Source organism: Vicugna pacos, chromosome 27 (genome assembly GCF_048564905.1).
Source record: "Vicugna pacos chromosome 27, VicPac4, whole genome shotgun sequence".
NCBI classification, from domain to species: domain Eukaryota; kingdom Metazoa; phylum Chordata; class Mammalia; order Artiodactyla; family Camelidae; genus Vicugna; species Vicugna pacos.
The window spans coordinates 27,933,968-27,961,890 of NC_133013.1; the positions used below are offsets into that span (position 1 = coordinate 27,933,968).

Genomic DNA, 27,923 nt, shown 5'->3' on the forward strand with positions numbered 1-27,923 from the left:
ATGCTACACAATACTGTTCACATTATTTTATTGAACTAAAATGTTATTGTCATGAAAAGGGAAAAGAAGGATGTCAAAGGTGGACTTGTTACAGAGCAATTCTCACTGTAATGGTACTTGTACTGGGGTTTAACCCATGTCTCCGTTTTATACGTGGGAAGCTACGGTCAACAGAGGCTGAGAGGCCTGCTCAGGACCAGACACCATCTTACCTAGAGAAAACGGCAGCCCAGCCCTCGAGAGCCCGCGGTCACCTGGAGAGATGGCCTGCATGTGTGAAAGCTAACTCAAAGAGCTGACACCGCAATCAAGTGCCGGTTAAGATGTTCGGACAGCAAATACAATCAGTGTTCAAAGAAGGGACAGCCCTTTGCGCTGGGGTGGGCAAGAAGACTGCAGGAAACAGCTCGATGCACCGTGAAAGGGTCCGAGGCCAGGGGTCAGCGGGCTGAGATCTGGAGGCAGCTCAGCCGGGATCTCGCCAGGGGACCCTCCGCAACTCCCCGAGTTCCAGTTTTCCTCACCTGCCTAAAAACAGGATCAGATTCTTTAAAAAGTCCCATTCAGCTCTTGGATTCTACGTTCGTCTTAAATCTTTTAGAATGAGTCAGGAAAACGGATGGACAGCTACCAAGCAACAGAGTTACACATGCCACAGGCGTAATTACACACGTCATATGTGTCATGAAAGGGTCTGCTCACTCTGCTTTGTGAGCAACTCGCCTCCACCAATTCCCTCAACGACGCAGGACGCACAGGGGAGAAAGAACGAGTACTCTGTGCTGCGGTGATTTAAGTGTTTTTCAAGTGGGGGATGCTGGATTGTGAATCCAGAGAAGGTGACGAAGGGGCCAGGGCAAGGTCTGAGTAAGCAGGTGGAGAGTCCCGGGCTCAAATCCACGTCTCCGAACGGCACGTATTCTTTCCAAAATGTTTTACTGCTTCAGATTGTTTCTTTGCCCTTTGGTGTTTCCCCACACAGGAGCCCACATTCACTGTCTTTACTTCCTGATGGCTCATTTACTGCTCAAACCACTTTAATTGAGACGGCTTATATGACTCCACTGAACTATCCTTGTGGGAAAAAAAAGACCTTGATTGCCAAATTTATCAAATTTTCCCCCTGTAGTTTGTGCCCTTGGGGTGTTAGAAAAGCAGAGCCTATGCAATCAAGGTCATACTTTCATCTGTTTTAAAATGCGAGCTTCAAAGCTTTGCTCTTCGTGCTGGGGTGTGTTCGCCCTGGAGTTAATTCTATTGTATGACGGGAGGCAGGGGCTCGGTGCGCACGTCTGATGCGATGCTCCGCTTCCTCAGCGGCGTTTCGGAGGCTGTGTGCGCAGCGTGCAGTGCTTGCTGTCTGTGTGGCTTCCCCACGTACACGGGGAAGTTCTGCCTCTTTACCCACAGTCCCCGTGTCTTTTCCTGCGCTGCCCTAATCACGACAGCTACAATGAAGTTCCATGGCTCGTGAGGCAGGTTCTCCCCACGTTCACTCTTGTGTTATTTTGGATTCTTTGCTCTATCAGACAAGTTTGGGATCGACTGATGAAGTTCCACAAATAACCTTGCCCAGATTTTGATTACAACTGTCTTACACTGATGGATTTAGGAAGGACTGACATCTTTACCACATAGAAAGTTTCCATCCATGAACTATCTATTTAGTTCTCCTTCAGTGTCTTTCAATCAAATTTAACAATTTTCTCTGCAGAGGGTTTATAGATATTTTATTATTCATTCCTAAAGTGCTTCTTCTTATGGTAAATGGCAAATTGTTTTAAATTCATTTTTGAACAGGTAACACAACTTACATTGCATCGTTGGTCCCTTTTCTTACTGATTTCTAAAATCTCTCGGTAATTTAGAGAGTTAATTGCAAACTATTTTTTCAGTTTGTTTTTCGTCACGGCTTATTTTATCCCCCTGAAGGTCTTTCTCATCCCAGAGTCACACATCAATTATCAATGGATTCTTATAGAATTTTTATGCTTTCATTATAAGTTTTAATCTCTCTGACTCATTTGGAATTTATGCTGATGTAAGGGAAAACGTCTCAACCCAGCTTTTTTTCTCCACTCCCTCACATTCCCAAGCCACTATTTCTGTAGTCCACCTGGCTTGGGAGAGATTATTCTCTATCGTAGGACAAACTCTCTTTCGTATTCGGGTGCGTATCTGAGTTTTCCGTTCTGTCCTGTGGGACCGGTGGTGTCAGTCTTCCCGTTGATTTTCTGTTTCAGAGTTCTCGGGGCTATTTATGTGTATTTTTCCACATGTCCTATAGGGTCAAATTCAATAAAAAGTTTTTGATATTCTTATTGGGATCATACTAGATTTTTAAATTAATTAAGGAAAACTGACATTTTGAATTAGGTCCTTCTTATCCAAAGCATAGTAGGTTTTTCCATCTGTATAAATCTCCCGTGTGATTCGCCAGTGTTTCAAAGTATACTTCGTATAGATCTTGTACACTTATTAATCAACTCACTGCTAGGTATTTTACCTTTTTGTGTTGCTGCTGTGAGCTGGGTCTTCTGTCCATTATGTTTTCTTCCTGGTTGTTATTTACTCAAATGGAAACTGCTGATTTCTGTTCCATTACTGAATTTCCTTACAGCTTTGACAGTTTCTCAGTTAATTCTGTTGGGATGTCCTGGTACCCAGCAACACTGTCTGCAAACAGTAAGCTTACTCCCTCTCTTTCCAGCCACCACGGATTTCCTTCTCTTGCCCAGGCTCACTGTCTGTGCTGATACATTGTAACAGCGACACCGGACGCCCTTGTCTTGAGGCTGGCTTCAGTGACGCATGAGTGCTCGACTGCCGGGCAAAAGAACTGCCACTAACTCGGTGGCTTACACTACTTTCTACTGCGTCACGGCTTCCACGCGCTAAGAGTCCCAGACAAGGCTTTGCTGAGTGCTGTGCTCAGGATGTCACAAGGCTACCGTCATGGTGCTGGCCAGGCTGTGTTCCTTCCTGAAACTCGAGGTCCTCTTCTGAACTCAAGTGGCTGCTGGCAGAATTCAATTCTGAAGCCCCATTTTCTTGCAGGCTGCCAGCAGGGGGCTGCTCTCAGCTCCCAGATGCTTCTGGAAGCTCCTTGCCATATGACCCTGTCAAAATACGGTGGCTTACTTCTTCAAGACCAGCAGGAGAATCTCAGGGAAAGCCTGAATCCTCTTTTAAAGGACTTGCCTATTAGGTCAGGCTCACCCAAGATAATCCCCCTTTCCATTAATTCAAAGACAACTGGTTAGAGACTTTAGTTATATCTGCAAACATCCCTTACCCTTGCCATATTCCATTGGTTAGAAGCAAGTCACAGGTTTTACCTGCACTTAGGGGAAGGAATCACAAAGAAGTGTCACTAGGATTATGCCCAGAGGACCTCAGGGGGTGGGAGCAAAGCCATCTTAGTCAGAATTCCGCCTGCTATTGATGCTAATATCTCCCCACTAAGCATGATGCTTACTATCCATTTCTATAATTCTACTGTGGAGCTAAAAGAAAATTAGGGGTGGGTGTTGAATTGCGTGAGATGCCTTTTGAATGTCTATAGAAATAATCAGACATATTCACCTTAGGGCTATTAATTTATTAATATTGACTCTTTCTCACATTCCCAGAATACACCACACTGGGCTGTAACATTTCATTATTCATTTAATGTTCTGCTGCATTCTGCTTGGTATCATTTTAGAAGGATTTTTACATCATCAGTATTCTTAGGTATCTGATCTGGCTTTTCTTTTTCTGTGCAATCCTGGAAGGTCTGGATTCAATGTTACACTGTCTGACTTAAAACAAATGAAAACGTCTTCCTTTTTTTCCAATACTCTTGAACAAACAAAAAAAATCACCGTAATTTTCTGTTCCTTAAAGAGTTGGTAGGTTTCTCTATGAAACTGGTCCTGTTTTGCAAGCAGCTCTTTGGTATTTTTCTAAATGTCTTTTATTAAAATCAGCATTAATTGCTGACTCCTAGAGCCAACTGCCATCAGGAAGACAAGGACTCACCGCCTTGCCAGCCTGGCTTTCATGTTCCTCTCCTGGCGGCACCAGGAAGCCCGACCGGCCAAAGGACCGAGTCCAGTCCCTTTCGCACAGCCCTCTTCCTACCTTTCCAGTCTCATCTTTTAACACCATCTACCCCAACCTCTGTGAGGTGAATCTGCCCCTTTTCCTTTGTCATGTGGCTACATTTTATCCTTTAAGATTCCAGGAAGCTCTTCTCTAGAAAGCCTCACCTGACCTGGATGAGCTGCCCCTCCCCTGCTGTGTTGACACTGTGATTTACAATTGTCCCTGTATATGCCTGTCTCCTCCGCTGGAAGGCGCTCCACGGGGACAGGACAGCGCCTTCTCACAGCCCATGCACTATGCGGTAGGGGCTCAACACAAGTACGACTGCAGAGGGGACTTCAAGGAATTGACTTCAAGGATTTGAAGAGTCTTCACAAAAAAGACACTTGTTCTCTTTTCTAAATAAGGCAACACTAGGCTCGCTAATTGAAAGTTATTAGGAGGCAGATTTCAGCTTAATATGGGCAAGAATCTCTTCACTGCTGGAGTTGTTCAGTGATACACAGCTACCTCATGAAGCAGTAACCTTTTTTACACTAGACAAATTTAAAGCAGAATCTGAACATCTTCCAGAATGCTATAAAAATACTGCTGCATTGAATTCTCAAGTGCTTTTCGAGCTGTAATCCTTAAGAGCCCTATGGGTTCCAAAGAGATGCTCCAGGATTGGGGGTGAGGTAGGTGGAAAGCAACAGGACAGAAGGTCCAACAGAGGGAAGTTCTGAATCCCCTTCTCCCCCAGCAGCAGCCGCTCTGCTGTTTGCTTTCTTTTGATGTGCTGAGCGTGCAGCTGCAGTATGGTGTGAATAAAGGATCTCACAGCTGTTACAAAACATTTGAAAAATGTTTGGCCATTTCGACACACACACACACACACACACACACACACACAGAGACACACACACAGACATAAACACACAGCCCCTTCAGTCTTTCAGAATCTCCTGTAGAATCTTCACACTCTATTGCTGTTTGGACGACTTGCGTCTCCGGCTCTCCCTGACTTCCGTGGAGGAGGCACTGCCTGGCTTCGTCCTCCGGGGCTCCTGGGCACCCGACCTAGCACTCCCTCAAGAAACCTCTACGCACGTGGAGAAAGAAATCACTGGTTCCAGCCTTTCTGTCTAAATAGCTGTAGTGGGAGCAGGTGAACACGATGTGCTAAGAACACAGAAGTCAGCGGTGGAGGAGACGGGCACGGTGAGCAGAGCCCTAGGACCTGGGCAAAGAGGATGGGCACGGAGGGCCCGCCGCCCGCCGGGGGAGGCTAGAGGCGCGCTCCGAGCCAGCCTGCGCCGGGGCCCTGCGCTCGGGACGCTCGGGGCCCTCGGTCCTCCCTTGCTCTAGGCTTTCAGTGCCCTTTCTCTGGAGCATCTTTCTTCTGCCTTCATGTATGAAACCATGGGCTCTACTTCTTCTAACGCCTTGGTGCCTGCCGTCCCCAGCTTTATGTATAAGGCTGGCGAACATTCCAGAACAAAAAAGTACGCTATCTTAACTGGTTAAGGGAGAAGCACACAACTGCCGGGGCCCAAGCCCTCTGGGACACACCCAGGTGCGGGGCTCCCCGACAGCGGCCGCTCACCTCCAGCTTTTCATGGTAGAGGTCCCGCGCGGTGTAGTGCAGCGCGGCCCGGTTTGTATTTTCTCCTGCAGGTCTCTTGCTGTCATCATTTTCTTCACTGACAGTACCAGGTTTTTTTCCTTTGGTTTCCAGAAGACACCGGAATTGCTTCTTTCTGCAGAAAGACAGTAAACGGATTTAGAGTTCCTTATCCAATTTATGAAAATATGTCTATTTTTGTTGACTTTAGAGGATAGCGCAGGCTTTTCTGAATGTCTGTTTTAAGAGTTTATTTGTTTGAAATCAGTTCACCACCCCACCCTTTCTACCGGTCAAACTACACAGCTCAAGTTCTTTTTGTTTCGTAAGTACCAATCATCAACATAAACATGGCTCAAGCATTTCTAAAGTGAAAAAGCTATCTCAACCAATACAAAACTTACACGATCACAGAGTGCAAAATGGCCCAATTAAACACGCAGCAGACCAAACTTTCAAAGTCTTTATATCCCATAAATCACATGTTAGTTACACATCTGACAAATCACACAAATAGTTCATAATTCCATTATGTGGCTCAGCAGTATTACCAATAACTAGAAAATGAAATGCAGCACTGGTTTAAGCTTAGGTAGAAACAAAAGAAAACCCCCAAACCTACAACTGTTAGCACATGAGGGCAGGATCCTAGCGGGCGGTAAATAATGGAACAGGAAGCCTCGTTTGACTGTGAAGAGCACAAGCCGCGCTCCCTGGGTACCTGCAGACCCAGGCGCAGAACTGCAGAGGACTGTGACTCACCCTGCTTTCTGGTTCCCACCACCCAGGGAGTCTCTGGGGGAAGGGACACCACTGCTTTACTGCAAATCTGGGAATTGAAGACTGGGAGCAGAAAAGGAATGTATCTTTTTCCAAATGTCTTCCTTTCTCCAGGTGAGGAGTGTTAACATAACCATTTTAGAAATAATAAGCAGGACACATTTTGAAAAGTATAAAGAAATAGAATAAAATCACCTATAAATCTATAGCTTATAAATCTACAGAAATCAGTAACATTGTTCACATTAGACATATTTCTTTGCAGACTTTTTCTATGAATTTCTGTAAAAAGTTAAGATCATATTAAACATTCAATTTTGTGTGCTGTTTTCACTTAATGCTATATAAGCATTTTATATATCATGAAAATTAATATTTTAATAAATAAAATACAATTCAATTGTGATGTAGATTAATTTAACTCATTAGCCCGTTTACTGGATATTTAGGTAGCGTAATTTCCTATCATTCAGAAAAAAATGCATAATATATTTATCTGCACTTATTTTATTGGTTTTTAATTGCAAAAGCAATATACAAATTTTCCATAACTCTTGTCTTTTCAAATAATCAATTTTTCAATTAATTATGCTTTTAATGTCATTATTTCTTTTCTTTAACTTTTTTCGGGATTATTTTGCTGTTGTTTTTCCAACCTCCTTAGATAAATGTTTAGCTCATTCACTTTCAGCCTTTATCTGTAGTAATGTACCCACTGAGATAGGTTTAAATATCTCCATTTTGCACCATTGTAACTTGATCCTACAAGTTTTGAAATATGGTATTTTTATTATATTTCGGTTCAAGGTAGTTTCAAATTTCCATTGTAAAACTGTCTTTAACCTCTGGGTAATTTAGAAACGTGTTTCTTAATTTCCAAATATATGGGGATTTCCTGGTTAACATTTGTAATTGAGTTAAAGCTTAACTGCATTGTGAACAGAGAACATGGTTCATGTAAATCCTCTGACATTTGCTTTCTCGATAGTATCTGGCCAATTATTATAAATATCCCTTGTCTTCCTGAAAAGCCTTACGTTGTGCAGTTGTTGGAGGCAGTGTTCTCTGAATGTCTAAGTCAAATTTGTTAATCACGTTGTTCAAGTATTTTACATCCTTTTTCTATTAATTACTCAGAGGTATACGAGCAGCGTCATTTTTTGGTTTATAAGTTTTAAGGCTAAGCTTACAGGTGCATACAAATTAAATCTGCAAATTTACGCTTTATTTCTGGCGAGCAGACCTAGTATCACTTTGCAATACTCCTTCCTGCTCCTCGCACTGCTTTCAGCCGCGGTCTGTTTAGCCCTCAATGGCTGCTCTGTTTTTATCTTGGTTATTGATATTGTTTATCTTTTCCCACTTTTTCACTTTCAAATTTTATGTAACCGTATGTTTCAGATGTGTCTCTTTTAGACAACATATAATTGAACTTCTTTTTTTTTTTAAGATTTAGTATGACAATCTTTGGCTTTCAACCAGAACAATTAGTACATTTGCATTTTAGCACTGAGGCAAATTTATTACACTGATGGTCATAATGGCTCCCCTGAACCCATGCCCTTTACCATGTGATTTCACAGGTAGGTACATCTGCCTCTGAGCCCCTGCAGTCTTGCCTTGTGACTTGCTGTGACGAGTGGAGTGTGGGAAATGGCGGTGTTCCGGCTCTTAGCCTGGGTCTTAAGAGGACCTGCATGTTCCTGCTCTCTTTTCAAGCCCCGCCTCTGCCTTGGCAACACGCCCAGGAAGACGTCTGGTATAGGAGACCACGTGGAGCAGAGATGAGTGGTCCTAACTGAAGTCTTCGTAGCCCAGCTTACAACCAACCTCTCAACCCCCCTAAAAGTGAGGAGGCTGCAGAGCCGCCTACCCAGCTCCCCGGTGACTGCAGACGCACGAGGACCCAGCTGCGGGGGGCAGAGCCGCCGAGCTGACCTGTAGACTCAGCGGGCCAAGCGCTTCTTGTTTCAAGCCACCGAGTTTTGGTGCAAGTGTAACTGCTGATATGCTAGTAATCAGGTTAAATCTAACATTTTCTTTTCTTTCTATCTGACCCAAATGTTCTGTTTCTTTTTCTTTTTGTCCTTCTCCCCATTCCTCACCCCTGCCCTACCCTTACCAGTTCAGAAGCTATATATTGTTTTATTTTTTGGTTACCAAAGAAATCACAATATGTAGCTTTAATTTACTAATATGTAAACTTAATGATTATATCTTCATCCTGGATAACACAAGGACACGGAGAACTATATCTACTGCTGTTGTAGCATATTTTAGTTCTGCATTTTCAAACCCCACAGCACATCATTACTGTTGTTGTATACAGTCGGTATTCACTTCGCTTCACCCACAAATGCAGCGCCTTCCTGCTCTTCAGCTCATCGTGCACCTCGGAAAGTCGGTCTGGCATCAGTTTCTGCCTTAATTACAGGCTTTATCGTTTTAGTGAAAAAAAATTGACAGGAAATTTCTTAGTTTTTTTTTTATTATTTTGTTTTAAAATGTCTTTATTTCACCTCATTCTTAAAATACTTTTTGCTGTGTATAGAATTCCAACGTGGCAAGTAACTTCCTTCAGGACCCGGAACACTCTCATCGCCCTGTCCTCGGGCTTTGCGGCTGCTGCTGTGAAGTCAGCGTTCACGCACACCTTTGAAGACGACTTCTTGTTTCCCGGTTGCTGGAAACAGTGTCACTTTACAACTGGTGCTCTGCAGCTTCACTGCTGTGACGAGGTGTAGGCTTCTTCTAATTGAACAGATTTGGCGTGGTTGAGTTTATTTAATGTGCAGATTAGTGCATTTCATCAGTTCTGAAAAGTTCTTTGCTATTATCTCTGCTCCATGCTCTCTACTGTGTCTTTTTCAAATGCCAAACATATGTTAAATCTTCAAAGTCGTTCCACCTTCAAATTTCTTAACCATTTTATATGTTGTTCTTTTCTCTTTGTGCGGCATTCTACAAAATCTCCTCTAGCCCATTTCCCGGTTTACTGATTCTCTCTTCAACTGTATCTAATTAACTGTTAAATCTCTCACTTAATTAAGTTTTAATTTAGCTTATTGTATTTTTCATTTATAGAAATTCCTTTGGTTTCCTTTCAAATCTGCTAGATCACTTTTTTAAATTTTCCTATTTTCTCCAGATTATTTTTGATCTTATCTTTTATACTGTGTAATATACTAGGCAGAATCAGTTTATAATCTATGAATTAAAATGCCAAATCTAAAGTATCTGTGGGTCTGTTTCTGTGGCCTACTTTTTTCTGCTAGTTTTTACACATGGTGCCTTATTTCTTTGTGTGCTTGGCTATTAATTTTTTTTTTTCATTGTGCGCTGGTCATTGTCCTTAAAAATTATGCAGGGGGATTATCTGAGATAGGATGAGAGTAACTTCCTCCAGAGAGAAGATGCGTTTAGTTACTTTCCAAAGTTGGGCTACTATAAACAATAAAGCAATGGCAGCTTTGTACATAAGTCTCTTGTGCCCATATGAGTGCGTTACAGTAGGATATATTCCTACCACTAGATCTTCTGTGCTCAGAATATTGCCAAACCATCTTGTCCAAAAAGTCTGCATCAAGCTATACTCCACCAACAGTGCAGAATGAATTTCCCTGAATAGTATAAAACCCTTGACATTATTGGTTTATACATTTTAAGTCAATCTCACTGGCAAAAGTGACATCTAATTATTTTAGTTTAACTTTATTTCTCTGATTACAAGTGAGTTTGATCTTCTGTTATTTGGCCATTTGTATTTCTTCTAGTGAATTCTCTGTTTATAAGCTTTGCCTTTTCTTCCTATCATGTCAACTGTCTTTTTCTTACTAAATGTGTAGGATTGTTAAATATGTTGCAAACATATTCTCTCTGTCTGCTCATATCTTTTGATTTTAAGATGTCTTTTATCATATAAAACTGTTAAATTTTTGTGAGCTAAATGTGTCAGACCTTCCAGAAGTATTAAAAAGTACAGTAGAATATTTTTTAAAACTTGGAATGATGAATACCTTCCTAAAATACAAATTCATCTTGTTTAGTTTACTGAGAAATCACACTGGGATGTTTGATTGGGAATTCAGTAAAATTGTGACTTAATTTGAATAAATTTGCATCTTTACAATAGTAAGTCTTGAAATTCATTAAGAATATGCATCTCTCCACATTTTAGGTTCCTTTTTCACCCTCAATTTCATTACTTCACAGTTACTTTCTGTCAGGTGGATTTCCTGGTGGTTTACAGTTTTATTGCCCCTATAAATGGGATACTTTTCTCTAATACTACATCCAATAGTTTCATTATTGTAAGGAATAAATTGTAATTATTTTCGCATATTGAGGTAATATCTGGGCTTTCTGTATAGTCTAATTCATTTTTTTTTTTGAAGTTTAATAGCTGGGCTCATAGGCTCCCTTCGAAAACGATCTTCATAAAGAGTCAGGTTTTGCTTTCTCTGGTCAACTACTCTTTTTTCAATTTCTTATTTCTTTATAAGTTGCTGTTACATTTATGAATTTCTTTCCTCCACTTTATTTTACTATGGTGATTTTCTAGCTTCCTGAATTAAAAACCTCACTCATCAATTTCTAATCTTTCTTGTTTTCTATTAAGTATAGTAAAGATATAATTTCCTCTCTGTCTAGTTCTAGCCACATCCCACAGGTTCTGACAGACAGAGTTCTTGTTGTCAAATTCATTTACAGTGACTTATGACTTTGGTTTTATTTTATTCTTCAACCCTAAAAAGTTAACAGTATTTTTAAAATCTTTTTTAAAAAAAGGAATACAATAACTGTAACAAAAAGAACACACACACACACACACACAAACAGAACAAAAACCAAAAAGATAACTAAAACAGTGCATACAGACATACAGTAAAAAGCAAACTTCTACACGCTCTGGGACCCTGGTGTTCTCAGTTCTAGAGACAATGAGTTTTCAAAAATTAAACATTTTTAAATTACACAAGGAAATCTCTGAAATATATGCCCTCTTTCTTACAAATTGCAGCACACTGCACAATTATTCTGTACCTTGTAGTCTTACTTTCTAAGACATCTTGAAGACTACTTTAATATCTAATCATTTTTAGAACTGCAAGTAACTGGTCCTTAATTAATGGACATGTAATGAGTTTTCATATTTTTGCTATCACAAGCACTGTCTGCCATGAAAATCCTTGGACACATGTATTTGTGCTCATATATTTTGTAACTACCATTATCTGTAGACTATTCCAAAAATTGAAAGTACTAAGTCAGAGGGCACGTACATGTAACATTTGCTAGCTATTACTAGACTGTTGTGAAAAAAGCTGAGTTGCACCAGCGCCGCCAGGAACAGCCCGTGAGAACTCTGCTTCTGATGCTGTGCAGCTTCAGACGTTTTGTCTTTTCCCAAAGTTATCTTGTTCTTTAAAAATTTTCATGTCTATAACTTTGAAATCAAACAACTTTTTAAGTTTAAAGGCACTTGTACTTGACTTCTAGGGACTTGTCTCCGGATCACCTAGCTGCCCAGACTAAAGCAAAGGCAGCAGTTCCCTTGGAGGACCGGTTCAGAGGTATCATTCTGGGACCCTCTCCAGGGCCAGTCCAGAGACTGCTCCCCATCCACTTCTACGTATCTCTCAAGCCATAGTCTTCTCGATTCTTACTGTCTTAGTTCAGACCCTCATAATCTCCCTCCTGGACTACAGACTAGATTCTAGATTGGTTTCCGTTCCTTCCATCTCTGTCTTCCAAATGGCAGCCTTTCTAAAACATGAATCCAATCAGATGATTGCGCTTAATTACAAAACAATGCATTCATTTTTGGTTTTCATGGATTTCCAGGCTCTTCAAAATCAGATCACAATCAATCTGTCTAGTTTCATTTCCTATCACAATTCGCAATCATCCTATGCTCCAATTATACTAAACTATTTACAATTCCTTGTGCTTTTGCAGATCTCCTTCCCTAACACCCTCCAACTGAAAAGCTATTCATTCCTGACGAACTGGAAAATCGTCACCTCCCTTGTGAAGCCTTCCCCGATGTTCTTCCAAAATGCAGTTAGTCTCTCCTGTGCCCCTACAGCCCTCTCTTACAGCGTCCGAAGCGCTACACATCTTAAACTTATTAGCTTATAAGCCACACAAGAGCAAGAACTTTACCTTTTTCATCGTTTTATCTCCAACACTTTGGACAGAAAACAAATTTAGAGTAAGTGCTTGTGGGAGGCATAAATGGCACAAGTAAGAGGTGTGTGGGATGTATTCCTTTTTCTGGTGCAACAACACTTCTGTAAAAACCACAGAAATTAGTTACCTGGCATCACCCAGAACTGAAATCAGATGGTACGGCGGTAACTCAGAAGACGCTACGTGTGCTAGGATTCCAAAGAGCCTTTCAGCCATGATCATGTCGTTTTGCGTCACCTGAAGAGATACAATGGAGAGGGGTCGAGTGACATTGTCTTTTAGCTTGATACGACAAACGTAATTTCAAAGAAATGTCCATTTTAAATATCGTCTTTAAGTCCAGGAAAGTGCATTCCCTGGGCTGTGAGAGGAGAATTCGTGTGGGTTTTCCTCTCCCCGAGCTTGAGTAGAACGAAGACGTACAGATGTGGCTTGAGGTGATGCAGGATGGCTGGGAGGTGCCGAGTTAACTCTGACTTAGAAGCCGTGTTTTGTGAGAATTCTACTTCAGATACCTTAAATTCTTAATGAATTTTTTTTTCCAGAAATCCTATGGCTTCTTAGAGTAGAATGATTTAGGGGGAAAAGTTCTCAAGTATCAATGGAATTGCTTAACTTTCATAACGTGCCCAAAGGTAAGCCAAGGTGTTCACACCTTGCTCTAAAAGGACAATTCTGTCCCTGCAGGAGGGCATGAGCGCTGGATCAGGAAGGACACTCCTATTCATTCTAAAATCATGCCCACCTTTCTCCCCACGAGGAATAATCTGTCCTTGTGGGGGCTCATTCCTCTGTTAACCAAAAGCCGCTAAAAGCAGGGCTTGTACTAATATCTGGGCATATTCTTAATATAAAGTAAGGTTGCCTGCATTTTAAATACTATTAGTTTGTCTGTGTACTTCAGTGGTTCCCAACTGGGGGAACATTCGGCGATGTCTGGAGACATTTGTGGTTATCACAACTGCTGGAGGGGTCCTATAGCAAAGAATTCTCTGGCCCAAACTGTCAACAGAGCTGAGGCTGAGAAACCCTGGTATAGTCACATCTGGGGTCTTTAAAAAAATACATCTTTTCTCAAAAATTATTTTTTTAGGGGGAGGTAATTATTTATTTGTTTGAATGGAGGTGCTGGGGATTGAACCCAGGACCTCGTGCATGCTAAGCAGGCGCTCTACCACTGAGCTGTGCCCTCCCCCTAAACAATATTCTTAACGCTAGCTGAGGCACACTTCACGAGCATTTCTGGAAGACAAACCCGTAACTCAGGAGCACCTTGCACACATGGAGCCGGGCAGACTGGCTCACTCTCTCCCCTTCTCTAGACCTTCATAGTTAACGAGGCTGCGGCTCCCTGGAGTCCTTCCTTCAGCTGACAACTAGGTTGTTTGGTCTAAGATAGTCACCTAGTGGCCAGCGCAGGCCACTGCTCCGTCTTTTCTCCCTGGTGCTTGTAATTCAGCTTAATTCTACCTCAAGCAATACCATTCTCTCCTACACAAAGAGAAGTAGGAGCACAGTGTCACACTATTATATATCGTGAAGGACGGGGTAAGCAGTTTTATTTTAGGTCTTTTAGTAAAGGGTCAAGTATCCCTGGCATTGACATTTTCAGAACTTTAAATCAGAATAAATCATATTGGCTCTTTTCCGCCCTTCTCTACTTCACATAATTTCGTTGTTCTGCTCTTCCTGTTTCAAGGTCCTGTACTACTTAGTACACCTCTAATAGTGGCTGACCTTCGGATAAATCCCCTATTTGGGGTTAACTGAGATAGCGGTTGGCCATGAATGAGGGAGGATGACCCACCTGGAGGCAAAACAACCACCCTCCGTTCAGTCCAGGCTGGCTTTGCAAACTTCGGGAACTAACTGTTAGACCTGACCAGTGACTCACAGCCTCTCTGGGGAAGTGCCGAGAGGGGACACAAGAGGACACGAAACTGAACCCAGTCTCTTGAGAACCAGTTGAGAGATTAGTCATCAGGAGATTCCGGGTTTGCCTGTATCGTCAACGGATGGCTGACACTGTGGTCACAGGCCCCCCACGGCTGACGCAAATTTCACAAGGCTCTGGTGCACTGAGCCAGAGACCGCCAGTCTAACGGTATACTGGAGTTTTGGAGTTTCAGGTCAGAGTTACTCGCGGTGTATCAGCTGCAGGGAAATACAGTTGCTATTACCACCATGCTAGCAAAGCTGATTACAGTTCATCTTACAACAGGGAGGCTTGAATTTTAAGAGATCATCACAATAACACGTTAGTATATTAAAGTTTTTTCGGAGGATTGTTTAAATTCAGTTTGGGAATTCCACAGTAGAGGGAAAGGCACAGTTCGCCTCTTCTTTCAGAGTGATGTTTAGAGAGAACATGATCTTTGGCTAGCTGGGGCATTACCCTGCGACACGCTCAGCACAATCAATCTGAAAAATAACTCTTCACTAGTAGTTTTCCAGTTTCCAGGCTCCAGGCCAGACTTACACAGTGCAGATGCGCCACAAGCAGTTTGCGAGCTAGTAACAAAGCAGTCGAAACGTTTCTTTACAGTTGTGTCGTTTCTTTTCCACGTGTCTTTACTTCCTCTTCTTCTGTCATTCCTCTTTGCTTATTTCTCCTTCTCATCTCTTCTTTTTCAAAAAAAAATCACCCTCCTTTCTTGTGTATGTTCTCTTTCCCCATGTGATTCTTCCCCCCTCCACCACAACCCTCATTACCCGACGCTCAGCGTCCCTTCCCACGCCTCTCGCGTGCCAGTCTGCACCGCACTTTGAGAAGCACAAAGATCCCGTCACTTACAGAAGTGTTCTCTTTTTTTATTATTTTAAACTACCATCCTACCAACACTTTGCTTCTCTGAATACTTACAAACAATACAAAAAGAATTTACTATTCACCACGACCTGGTGACTATTTCGTTTTCAAAATCTGTCTGGTGCCTAAAAAGTTTCTGGATAGATTTTCAGCTTTTTGACATTTTAAGTATCAACATTTTAAATTATTTCTCAAAAGTTCTATCGTGGTTACATAAATTCCTGACCACTTCTATAACTATTTCCCCTAAAACGGAACATTTCAATTCTAGAGTTGACTTAGTGGTTAGCTTACCTCTGTTCCATTTATTTTCTGCATACTAAAATGGCTCAGCCTGAACAGGACATAGTATTTCCAGAGGATAAAATTGACAACTGGATTTCCTTGAGGATCAACTGTCAACTGGTGGACGCGACGGAGTTGCGCCAGGGCATTAAACTGCTGCAGCATTACGAGGTTTGTCTCCTTGAACTTAAGGTGCTGTAATAACAGAACACAAAACAGAGCTGAACACTGAGTTTTACCACCTTAAACTATTAATGTTAGAGCTTCACTGATCATTCCCCAAATAAATCTGAAACTTCAGGCTCAGCTAATGTGGTTTTAATTACAATTAAACCCACTGAATGTGCTAAGCTCACACAACTTTAATCCATCTAACGCCTCATTGTTGATGAAGTGCAGTAATCCCTCCCGTGCTGGACTCAAAGTGACTTCCCTTCTTCAAAGGATATCCCTCTAATTAACAACAAACTAAGATTCTTAAAAATTATATAAACACATAATAATTCAAACTCTTTGAGGCATTACAGTCATTTTACATGCTTTACACTGAGATCAAATCTACAAAGGAAAGATTAGAAATGAAATCTTCAGAACTGTATGAATACAGGGCTCAGAGTGCTTCTGAGGAGAACTAGTTAACGATTACTACCTTTACCTTGGTAGTTACTATGGAGGCTACTTAAACTGGCTACCAGAAAATAAAATCACTAAAACTGAAATGCTAAGTGTTCCATCTGTGAATCTGGATAAATTTTTCTAAACATACTGTCTCTACTTCTAACTTCTTTGGGAAGGATAACAAAAGAAAAAAAAACACTATAAAAGAGCAGGTGAGGGAAATCACTGTCTAACAGAGATAAACAATGATACTAAAAACTCACGAGAGAACTCATTATGGAAATCACAGCTTCTGCAAATGCATACCAATAAATAACACAATAATACCATAACTGAAAAAAGCCAGTTTCTCAAAGCAATTTTAATGAGCTATTAAAATTATTTTAAATGTTATTAGGGGACTACTGTAACATTATAAGTAAATATGAATGTCCCATTAATGCCAGGTATAACAGATGAATATATAATACAGAGTTAAGAGAGGTCCTGTTGAATGCTTTACAAAGTTGAAATATATAATTTGAGAAAAATTATATTAGTCCTTTATACTCCATAAAGAAGCATTTTCTAGAGGAATAACTTCCATTAACAGAAGACTACAAGGCTATGTATGAATCTTAGTTTAAATCCCAGGTTCAGAAAATCAACACAAGAACTTAGTCTCCCTGCCAGACAGAAACTATGTAAATAAAGCTAAAAACAGCTCTTTGGCCTGAATATATAAGTCATGATTGAGAATAATTCAAATATATACTAAAAGGAAATGTTTACCAGAGAATTAGGAAACTTCATCTTTAATTTGGGGAGCACTTGGACGATTTCATCAAATTCTATGAAAGTGAAGGACACCGTTGTCACCATTCCCGCTGTCTGCACGCTCCAGTTCCGATCCAGACACTCTAGGGCCCCTGAGCCATACAGGGACAGCGTGTCCCCGTCCACCTCCACGAGGTGTGTGTCCGTGACGGACAGGCCCTGCAAAGCACTGGTGAGCCCTGAGTCCAGAGACCTGGGAAACCCAACACACACTTTTAAACGAAAGTCTCATGATGCAAAGTAAGGAAGAGATTATAAAGACCTGTTGAAAAGGTATTTGAAATTTTACAGTCTTTTTTTTTCACTTCAATAACTAAACCCAGAGCACCAAAGATTCATTTTCCATAGAGCACCTGCAAATTTTGTCTTCTAGTCACAAATTTTAATTTAAAAAGAAGTGCATGTGAACAAAAAAACACCACTCTGAAGCCCAAATTATTCACAGCAAAGAAAAATAACTGATACTCTATTTAGTTTTTAAACAATCCATTTAGTATATCATGGATACCTTTTCATGTTAAAACAAACAGTTTTCCTTAATCTATAGACTATTCCACTGTCTGGCTGAAAAAAAAAAAGCCTGGATTTTATAAAATAAAATATTTCTATAGCAAGAACCATGTAATGTAAAACTACGTTTGTAAAACACTTGGGAATTCATATAGTAACTGGTAGCAACAGTTTCCCTCCCAGAAGCTGGATTAAGGGGTAACTTTGACTTTTCTATTTTTCAGTATCTCAGCGTTGTTTGAAGTTTTACAAGTGTATAAACACTACAGTTACAAGCAGTAAAATCTAGGAGATTTCCTCCCCGTTCTGAAATAAGAAACGATGAGAACCACCCGCATTTACTCCACGCTACATACACACAGACTCGCTTCACAGACTGTGGAGTGTGTTGTTGTTCTCAAAGCAGAGCCACATTTTCTGTACGAGGCACCTGAGAATCGGCTCTCTGAAGAAGAAGAGCAAGCTCGATCCAACTCATATTTTCTGCTTGTAGGACAGAGACGTAAGTATTTGTTTCACCCAGTCTCAAAACTCAAAGAACGCTCAGTTTTCGTGCGTTCTGGGATTTTGCTTTCAGACAGTACGCATTTGCTCCGAGCAGTGTCAGTGCTTTGCCCTCCTTCATGCTCCTATGGAATGTTGCAACTCCTCAAATGCATCACTTCTCGTACTCAGGCGTAATGACATGTTTACAGTTTTGCCTCCTCTGTCAGATACTAAGTCCCTCGGGCTTAATCACTGTATTTTTTCATCTTTGGAGGCTCTGGAACCTAGTAATGAGCTTTTCACAATGTAATTGACTGCATTATGACAGATCTTCAAAAGTTTTATGATGCTGATGTTGCAGGAAAGACTGACAATCCTCCACCCTGTGGGTTTATCATGCTTTACTAGACTTCACGTACTTATTTCAGAGGCACCAGTTAACATGTGACACATCTGTCTACACAGTAAGAAGCTGGGTGATAACATCAATCCACTCTTAAGTGAATACGCAACCGAAAAAATACAGAAAGGCTTGGTGCCTGCCAGAGTAGTGCTCAAGACAATGATTATCACCGACAGTCACCACACATTCAGCGAGCAGTGGTGTGTGAACAATCGGAGATGACAGTCCTATAAAGGCAAGGGCTGAGATGAGAATCAAGTGTTCTTCATATTGCATGCTGTGAGCTATGCAGGCTGGGATGAAGGACAGGAGTTACATTTCAGTGCCACGGAAATAAAGACGCCTTGATGAAAAGCACACACGCCACTAGCACAGCCCTTTCCACACTGCACCGCAGGCCCTCGTCACCTGCCTCTCTCCCTAAACACTGGGCTCCTTGAGGGCTCAGCCTTCGTCTAGCACAGCTGGTAGCACAGGCTGTGCTCAATAAACATCTCTTCAATGAATTAATGAAATGAGACAATTATGAAGTTTCTTATGAGTATCCACTGAATCTTAAGAAAGGTGTTCCAACCATAAACTGTCGTTTCAGCAAAGGGGCAGGATCAGTGATACAGACACAGAATAAAGGTTAATAAGAAGGTTTTGCAGGTGAGACAGAGACAATAATAAAGAAGTCAAGGCAAGGTAAGAACAAAGTCAGCCAGTTGATGCAGTGACGCCGGATGTCATGACTCCCAGCAAAAGAAGTTTGTTCTAACAAAAATGATGGGGAATCAGAGCGATGCACCAGAAACGTGAATAAACCTTTGGGAAGTCGTGTTGTTTCATACCCTACCTTTGGAAGCATCTTGTTTACCTTTTCCATACGAGGAAAAGTTTAAGAATATAAACTGCAAAATAAAATGTTTATCACAGGAAAGGATTATTTATTTTGTTTGAAGGGTTGTTAAGCAAGTGGCCAGGGAAGTAAGTGAAACAGGAAGCGACCCTAGCCGCAGCAGCAGTAGCAGCCACGACGCAAAGCAGACGTGGCTCCGACTCGCACAGGCCCCGCCCGGACTCCCGGCAAAGGCAGAGCGCGAGCTGCCGGGCGCGGACAGGCCCGCCTCCCCCGGAGGAGGCAAAGCGCCCGTGAGCAGCCGGGCGAGACGACGCCCGTTTCAGGCGCTTTCCGACTGAGGGCCGAGGGCAGAGGAGCCTGCCCCTCAGGGAAGGTGTGCTCGGACTTCCGCAGGAAGTCGCCCGGCGGTCTCCTCGCTGTGTTGACTCGCTGGGGCTCCTCCTCGCGTATTCCTCGTGCGGCTGCCAGATGCGTCCGCAGCTGTTTGGTCGAACACGCGCCGCATTACTGCGCGTTTCATTCACTCACTGACGCACCGAGCGCCTGCTGAAAGCCCACTGTGCACAGGGCACCGTCCGGAGGTAACCAGCGCGTCCGCATCGGTAAGGACCACCGACACAGACGTCAGGTGGAGTTCTTGGATGTATCAAAAATTGCTTCGCTTTTATTCTGGGCTATGGTCCCAGAAATATAACTGCTGAAGTTAAATTAATAAACGCAGGGGATATACTTCCTAAACTGAAATGATTTCAACCTCATTAAACAAACATTGATCTGGAGAGTCTGCTGCGTGTCAGGCATTGGGGATAGAAAGATAAAGTCATACTTCTCTGTCCCTGAAGAGCTCCCAACCTGGATGGAGGGCGGAAAGCAAGATAAACATTTACATTAACTCTAATAGAAGATGCTTACTGTCAGACAGCGAATACTTAAACAACATGCTATGGAAATGCAGAGGAAGGAGTGACCAAGTCTTCCTGGGGTGGGGAGAAGTCAGGTTTCAGAGGGAGGTAGTAACTGAACGGGCCCCTGAAGGATGAACAGCAGAATGACATCAGAAGCAGGAGGCGGCCCTACGACAGAGCACAGGGAGCTGTACTCAACACCTTGCAATGGCCTGTAATGAGGAAGAGTATGACAAGGAGTACATTTTTGTGAATAACTAGACGGTACTCCAGAAATTAACACAACATCGTAAACTGACTACACTTTCATTTTAAAAAAGCAGGAGAAGAAGGAAGCACACTTTAGGTAAAAAATATAATGAAGAAAGGCACAGGAGCCTCATCATATGTAACATATTCAGTTAAGGACACTTCCAACACGGCTGGAGCACTGAAGCACACGGCGGGTGGCAGCTGAAGATGAAGCTGAAAAGGCAGATTTTATCCTGTAAGGCTGAGAAGCAGAAGGAGACTTTCAAATAAAAAAGAATCAGGACCGTGTTCAACGCAAGTTCGAAAGCACGTCCAATGTGTCACGCACGTTGATAAATCAGATGTGTTCTCTGCCCTCAAGGACCCACTGAAGACAGGTGTGCTGGTCACCTTTGTGGAGGGTGGAGCAGGGAGAGGCCGGGTGGAGGGAGATTAGCAGGAAGACCAGGCAGCAGTGCCACCCAGACCGTGTAAGACCGTCACAAGAAAGGCGGCAGATGAATGAACAAGTGGCAAGAAAATCGGAGAGAGCTTAGTTCAAATCCCACATCTGCCATTGATAAACAGAGGACTTTGGGGGCAAATGACTTAATTTCCCTGTAGTTTCAGTTTCCTCGTGTGTAAAATGGTGACAGTAACACCTGTTTTTTCAGAGCTGTTATGAAGACTAGAAATAATACTAAACCGGATCTTATACTCAGTTCAGTACACTTCAGGGATTGTCACCAGCAAATGAGGAGAACACAAATACACCAGGTATTTAATTGACCATAGAAGTAGGACTTAGTGACCGTGGGGAATGAAGGAGAGGGAGGAGCCAGGGGTTCAGAGGAGGTGCCTGGGTCCCCTGGTCCAGCTCCTACCCGTCTCGTGTAAATTTATGCTCTAAGAAACATGATATTCCTGTATGGAGGATCAATGCTTTAAACTCTGTTTTCCCATGAAGCCCAGTGCACATCCACGTACATGTCCCAACTCATATTATTTATATAACTGTAGGCAGTCTGCCATCAAATAGAAATTCTCTTCAAGATCTTTAGTAGTTAATTCCAAGTCCAAATTTCATTTATCCAACTCAATCTTTACATAAGAATAAATGAGAAAAATGTTCTCTGCCTTCTTGATTAGCAGAGGACTCTGAGAAGAGATAGGGCGATTAACTTAATGCAATAAAGCAACGGTCCCTGAAAGCCAGGTTAAATGGAAAATACACTCTTAGATGCCTAAATGGAAAAAAGACAGTATTTCCGAGGATTATGGGTTTAAAGATCTTTACGCTTTCCGTAACAGGCTAGAACAGAAAGACTTAGAATATTTCGGAAGATTCTTTTCCCAATGAGTAAGTGGTGCTGATTCGTATAATAACGTATTTTATGAATTTCTATTACAACATTCATAGGTGTGGAAATTTATTTTATACATTGTATTTTATTATGGTAGTGTTGGCTAAAATACCCCAGTGTTCATAGGCAGGAAATGACCAAAAATAAACCAGCTTCACTGCATGCATCCAATGTAAGCAAAGAAAACATTACAGCAAGTACTTTCCCATTTCTGGCAGGGGACAGAAACCTGTAACACGTCGTTTTACCACAGAGCTGCCCCAAGTACAGTGAACAGTGAAGTCATTAATGGGATATGCCGAAGTTCTGCAGAATTTCTCCCCTTTATGTGCCTGTAATTTCTTCATGGATACTTATTTCCAGGCAGTAAGTTACACACTCATGAGTCAAAGGTCATAGACATTGTAACACAAGAATTAGCCACTTTTTTGGCATTACAAAACACTAAAGACCATAAATGGGATTGTTAAAAGTGGAAAATCTTATGTAGCATTAAAAAACAAATTGGACCCCTACGGAAGAGACTTTGTGGCCCTCTGACTAGCTTTCTACTTTCAGAAAGAGCCAGGCTTGTATCATTCCTGAAGGGTGAAATTAAACTACATTTTCGAAGACTCACAGAGAATGCAGCAATACAACTTCTAGTGTTTAAAATGCTTCGCTCCTGCTTTCAGATAAAAGAGCAGACAGAACGAGCTTCACACGTGTGTGTGAAACTTCTCCCTGAAAGACCCTAACAAAGCAACTGAAGTGGTGCAAACCATGGCAGCAGCAAGTACAGAGGGAAGGGGACAACTTCAGTGAGAAGCTTCAGCGAATCTCTAGAAAGTGAAAATACTGGAGCGAGGAAGAGGGACAAAGGAGGCCTTAGGTCTGAAGACACACTGGAGACAAGAACAAACACGGCGGCCCAGCTGCCCGGCAGAAGTTGGCAAAGGACAGGACAGAGGCATGATGGAAGGCGGGAGTGACGAGCGGGACCAGCACAGGGCGGGCCATTAACTGAAGGTCTGCAAAAGGACCCTACCACCTACTTCTCCCCCTGCCAATAAGACAGGCAGGGAGGCACTGCAGTTCAGCGGGAAAAGGACCCAAACCTGAGGGATCTACCGTCTAGAGGTCGAGAAGATGGAAATCTCGAGAGTGTGAGAGACGCACAGTGCAAGTGAAAAGCAAAGGCGACTAGTAATATGACGTAATGTAATGAACTGCAAACACTGGTCCAAGAGGAAACAATGAGACTCCACTGGGGAAAAGAACTTTGAGAAGCCCCTGCAGTGACTGCTGCGACCAGCACTAGCACAGCTGAAGCAGTGAGCGTCCCCGTGACAAGAGCTTGGGATGCGTGGCTGCGACTGGAGGGAGACAGGGCTGGTCGCGGCCGGCAACTTGTCCCTGGTTCCACACCTAGCTCAACCGTCGGGAACTTCAGTGGCTGCAGCACTAGTTTCAGCCGATCTCCTCTCCTGTGACAACCCTCACGTCCCGTCTCCAACAGCCCGCTCCCAGGGCCAGCGTGGCCTCCGCACTGCTCGTACGTTGCCACAACTTAGACACACCCCACCTCTAAAATCTTCAACTTCAAAACCTTAATCTGGCCGCAAATTCCCATTACTCCAGCTCACTATTAACCCTCTTATTTTATATACTTCTCATCTTTAATTTCATCTAGACTTCTGTCCCAGAAATACTAAAATTTCTCCCAATCCATTGGCAACCTTCTGTTTTTTAATTCTTTAAAACCCTAGCCTAAATCACATGACCCATCACCTCTTTCTTTTGTCATTATACTTGAACTTTTTATTTCTTATCTTTGATCCTTTATCTCTTTTTTCTTTATAAGGCATTTAGCATCTCTACCGATAAACCTCGCCACCCTGTGCCCCTGGAATACACACTCAACAGCTCAGACTACAGTTGCTACAGTTTCATGGTCTGCAACCACCTTTAGCTCCCCAGAATTTGCCTTCAGTATTTCAACACTTCTCCAGTTTGCCCTCTAGGATACAAACAAGACCTGAAAAAATGGATGTACCATGATTTTTAAAATGGTGAGTTATTATCTTAAGAATGTCAATCCCTCTGAAATAAACAACTTAAATGCCATTCAAATAAGTCTCTGAACATTTCCATTTGAATGAAATTATTTTAAAGTTTATACGGAGGAACAAGTGTGTGAGAATTTAAACTCTGAAAAGAATAGTAAAAGCTAGTTCCCTACTAGACATGAAAACTTAACTATAAAACTACAATAATCAAAATAGTCTGGTATTGGCATGAAAACAGATCAGCAGATTAGTGAAATGGAACAGAAAATCCAGAAATACCCCCAAATACTTATGGGAACTGATAAAGTGAAACGGCAATCTCGGTAACAAAGAGGACAACGCAACCGAGGAACGCTCCTGGCAACCTGACCGGCCACCTGAAATAAAAGCAGGCTAGACTCTCACCGACACCATATTCAAAACTAAGTTTGACATATTGTAGGAATAGTTTTTAAAATCTTGGCAAAATTTTAGAATAAAATTTATAAGATCATTTGGGTAAACCTGGAACTAGGAAACCTTAAGGATGATAGAAAACCTTTTTTTTTAAAAAGAGAGAAATCAGAAATAGAACGGACGTGTGTAGTATTTCACAAATCGAAAGCCCAATGATACAGTTTTAATTCTATGAAGTATTACAGTTCTCACCAAGTAAAATCACATTTTGACATTTGAATAATATTAAACAAAGCTCCAGGGCAATAGAAATGATATTCTTGTTATATAAATAATCACTTAATTAGAATCCTTATTCTTGTTGCCTTATTTTTCTCGCTGAAAGAGGCGAGAAACTCTACATGTGGAAACCCAGGTGAGCTGATGGAGGTACATTAATTGATAAAAATTAATCCTGCAACTAAAAATTTTTAAGTTTATTTGTCTTTAAAATATATGTCCAACTCTGTAACTCAAGTAAACTCCCAAAATATTCTAATGACTCAAATTACTTTCTTTATTACATTCTTTGTATATGGAAAGCTTAAAGAACACTGGCTAAAAACTTGAAATAAAAGCTGTATTATACTTCGTTTGAAATGTGTTTCAGAATTTGATTAGGTCATTGGATAACTGTGCTTCACCAAATGAAACAAAACTGAAGTGCATTCCGTGTTGGATTTTTAGGCTTTATTTTAAAATTATGTGTGTAATTATAAATAAACTATAAAGCTGTATATGCTTTCTATTCCTCTCATTGGCCTGACTCCAGCACGCCTTCTGGAGAGGAAGGCAGACATGTGACGTCTAGGAAGTGTCCTCAGATCTGCTCATGAACCAAGGGATGCGTATTACGTGACACGTGTCATAGAAGAAAGAGGATGTGAGCTACTGGAATAGACAGACGTTATAGAGCCATCATTTAGTTCTTACGCCAAATTGCTTAACACCGCCGGTTAAGGAGTGAGGATCTGTGCTAGCTGCCGAGGAAACAACAGGGGTCAACACAGGCAGGATCCTCTTCCTTGAGAAGCTTGCGTTCTAATGGGCAAGAGAGATGTCAAACAGCTGTACCCGCTAGGTGTTTAATTATGGCCCTGGCAACCGCTGAGAAGGGGGGGTGCAGGGTCCTGAGAGAGAAAGAAGGCATCTGATGCAGTCTTGTCGCCAGGAAGTCATTAGGAACGGCTTTTCAGGGGACGTGAGGCTTAAATTTGAGAGCTCCAGGCTGAGATGCAGTTAGCCGGGGAGGGAAGCAGGGCAGGGACGTGGTGTCGGGGAGGCTGTTTCCGGGAGAAGGGCTCTGAGGTGGGAGAGAGCTCACCGAGCTCAGAGAATCCAGCGGCCGACGGTATGGGATAGAACAGGGGAGGTGGGTGAGGGCCCCTGGCCACACTAAGCAACCTCGAGTTTCTGCCTATGAAAAATGGGGAACTACTGGAGGATTTTTAAATTAGGGGTCAGCTTGTATTTTCAATATCTCCATCTTCACTTTTAAATTTAAACTGCTAATTTCAGTAGGTTTTCTTAAGAAAACAATCTTAAAATAATTACATGTAAAACGTTTCCCCATTTTGCTCCAAAGTCAGTTCTTCAAAGATACTAGTATCTGGAAAGACCACCACCGCATACCCTGTTTCCTCCTGAAATGCAGAGACGGTGCTCCCGTCGTTCTGGCAGGGGTCCTGAGAAGGGGAGTCCGAGTCTCTTCCGTCTTGATCTGCAGCAATATTGCTTATTCGATGTTGTTGCAGGTCCCACCTTCGGGCGACGTTGTTAATTGTTAACCTCTTCTTCTCCTGCGAAAAAGTCCATCATGACAAGAATTACAGAATGCAATTCTTGTAGCAGAGAGTATCCAAGGAGCATACTGTTTGCACTACTTCTCACACCTTTAAAAGGAGTCTATTACTTAAAGGTAATAGATACATGTTCCAAAACACAGTGTAAGTGCCCTGTATTTACCCTGTGCATCCAAACACCACAATAATGCTCCATCATCCTCAAAAAATTACATTTAAACAATAATTACTTCCACTAGAGATTTAAAAATTCACTATTTGAAAGACTAATTTGACAGAAATTATAGGCTTAAGCATTATTTGAAGTTATAATTTAACAGAAATTTATATGCCTTTGTGTTTAAACATAGCAAGAAAAAACTAACATTTTAATTTCCCTACCCAATAACTAGGACAAATATGGTGGAATAATCGAGGGGGAGGGGGCAGAAGAGGTGCTGATCAATGTTCCAAGCTTCACAGCATAAATTACGATGTCTGAAAATTAACAATTACATACACACTGCTGAGAGAACTTACACTAGGCTGAAATATTTCTAGATTACCCATTATCAAAAGTTAGGATTTTAAAACGAGATGCCCATTAAGTCAGAGTGCTAAACACAGACACTTTCCCTGCCTTCACTAGGAGCACAATCATCCAGTGAGAACCCAGCGGCGTGACACTGACCCTCTTCACCTGCTCCCCCTGGAGCCACTGCAGGCCATCAGGAGGGTCCTCTGCCCCTCCCTCCGTGCATTTACACGTGCACGAGACTTACGTTTAGTTCCACCTCTTTGTGTACATAAAATTTTAGCACGCAGAAACGGCACTAAATAGCAATGAAAGTGATGGCAAAGCTTAATCAAATCTACACTGTTGAAAAGTCCTATTTCTGCATTTAAAAATGTTTTTAGCATGGGTTCTTTTTGCTGTTGCTTGGTATTTCAAATTAGTCTAACCCATTTGTTTAACCCACTTGTTAAATGGGTTTTACTTAATATGTATATGCTTCTGAGACTTTTTGACATTTTATGTATGTCTTTCTTGTCTAAAGCAAGTAGGAATCTGCTATTCTACTCTAATTTTTCCCCAGAGCTATAATAAAAAGACATCTTACCTTAAAGAATTCTATGTCAGTTGTTTGTAGATGACTGGGACAGCCCAGTTCTTAATCTAAGCTACACCATTACTTTTACTCAGTACCAAGGCTACACTGACAGAGGCGGGGGCAGTGAGTTAATGGGGGACGCCCACCACGCTGGCTCCGTGCGCCCAGTTTTCTGGCTGACTTGGGTTTGGCAAAAATAAATATTTTTAGTGAGGTAGATATAGCAGTGTTTAGACAAAAGGCACAAAATTTCACACCGCTGAGTATGTTAACAAATTTATAACAAGACACTCTGAAAATGCAAACACTTTCCTACACCAATCCTAAACTGAAGTCTCCAATTTAATTTAATTGGGTTATTAAAATCAGATCAAGACCAGGTTGACTAAGAAAATGAATATTTTCACTAGGGCCAAGAAAAAGGAAGACATATTTTAAAACAAGAGTGCAGCCTGGGGTCAAGGAGGATCACTGGCTGGCCAGGGGCCAAGCAAGGGCTCCAGGTATCTGTGGAGCAAGAAAAAGAGGAAAAAAGGAAGGCTAGAGGCCCAGTAAGGCAGAACATTTCATGCTCAAAGATCACGAATATATTCAGCATATTAGTTACAATCA

General features: G+C 41.9%; 1 protein-coding gene across 5 annotated transcripts in view; it reads right to left on the reverse strand.

Annotated features, from left to right (window-relative positions):
- The window catches only part of LRRC49 (leucine rich repeat containing 49), a 97,869-nt gene that overhangs the window by 3,279 nt on the left and 66,667 nt on the right, over positions 1–27,923 (reverse strand). For all 5 annotated transcript variants that reach the window (XM_072951122.1, XM_072951124.1, XM_072951121.1 and 2 more), the window contains 5 exons: positions 26,051–26,217; positions 17,148–17,385; positions 15,768–15,953; positions 12,792–12,901; positions 5,675–5,828 (listed from right to left, as the gene is read on the reverse strand). In XM_072951122.1, the coding sequence (XP_072807223.1) occupies positions 5,675–5,828; positions 12,792–12,901; positions 15,768–15,953; positions 17,148–17,385; positions 26,051–26,217 (855 nt within the window). The remainder of the gene's footprint in view (positions 1–5,674; positions 5,829–12,791; positions 12,902–15,767; positions 15,954–17,147; positions 17,386–26,050; positions 26,218–27,923) is intronic.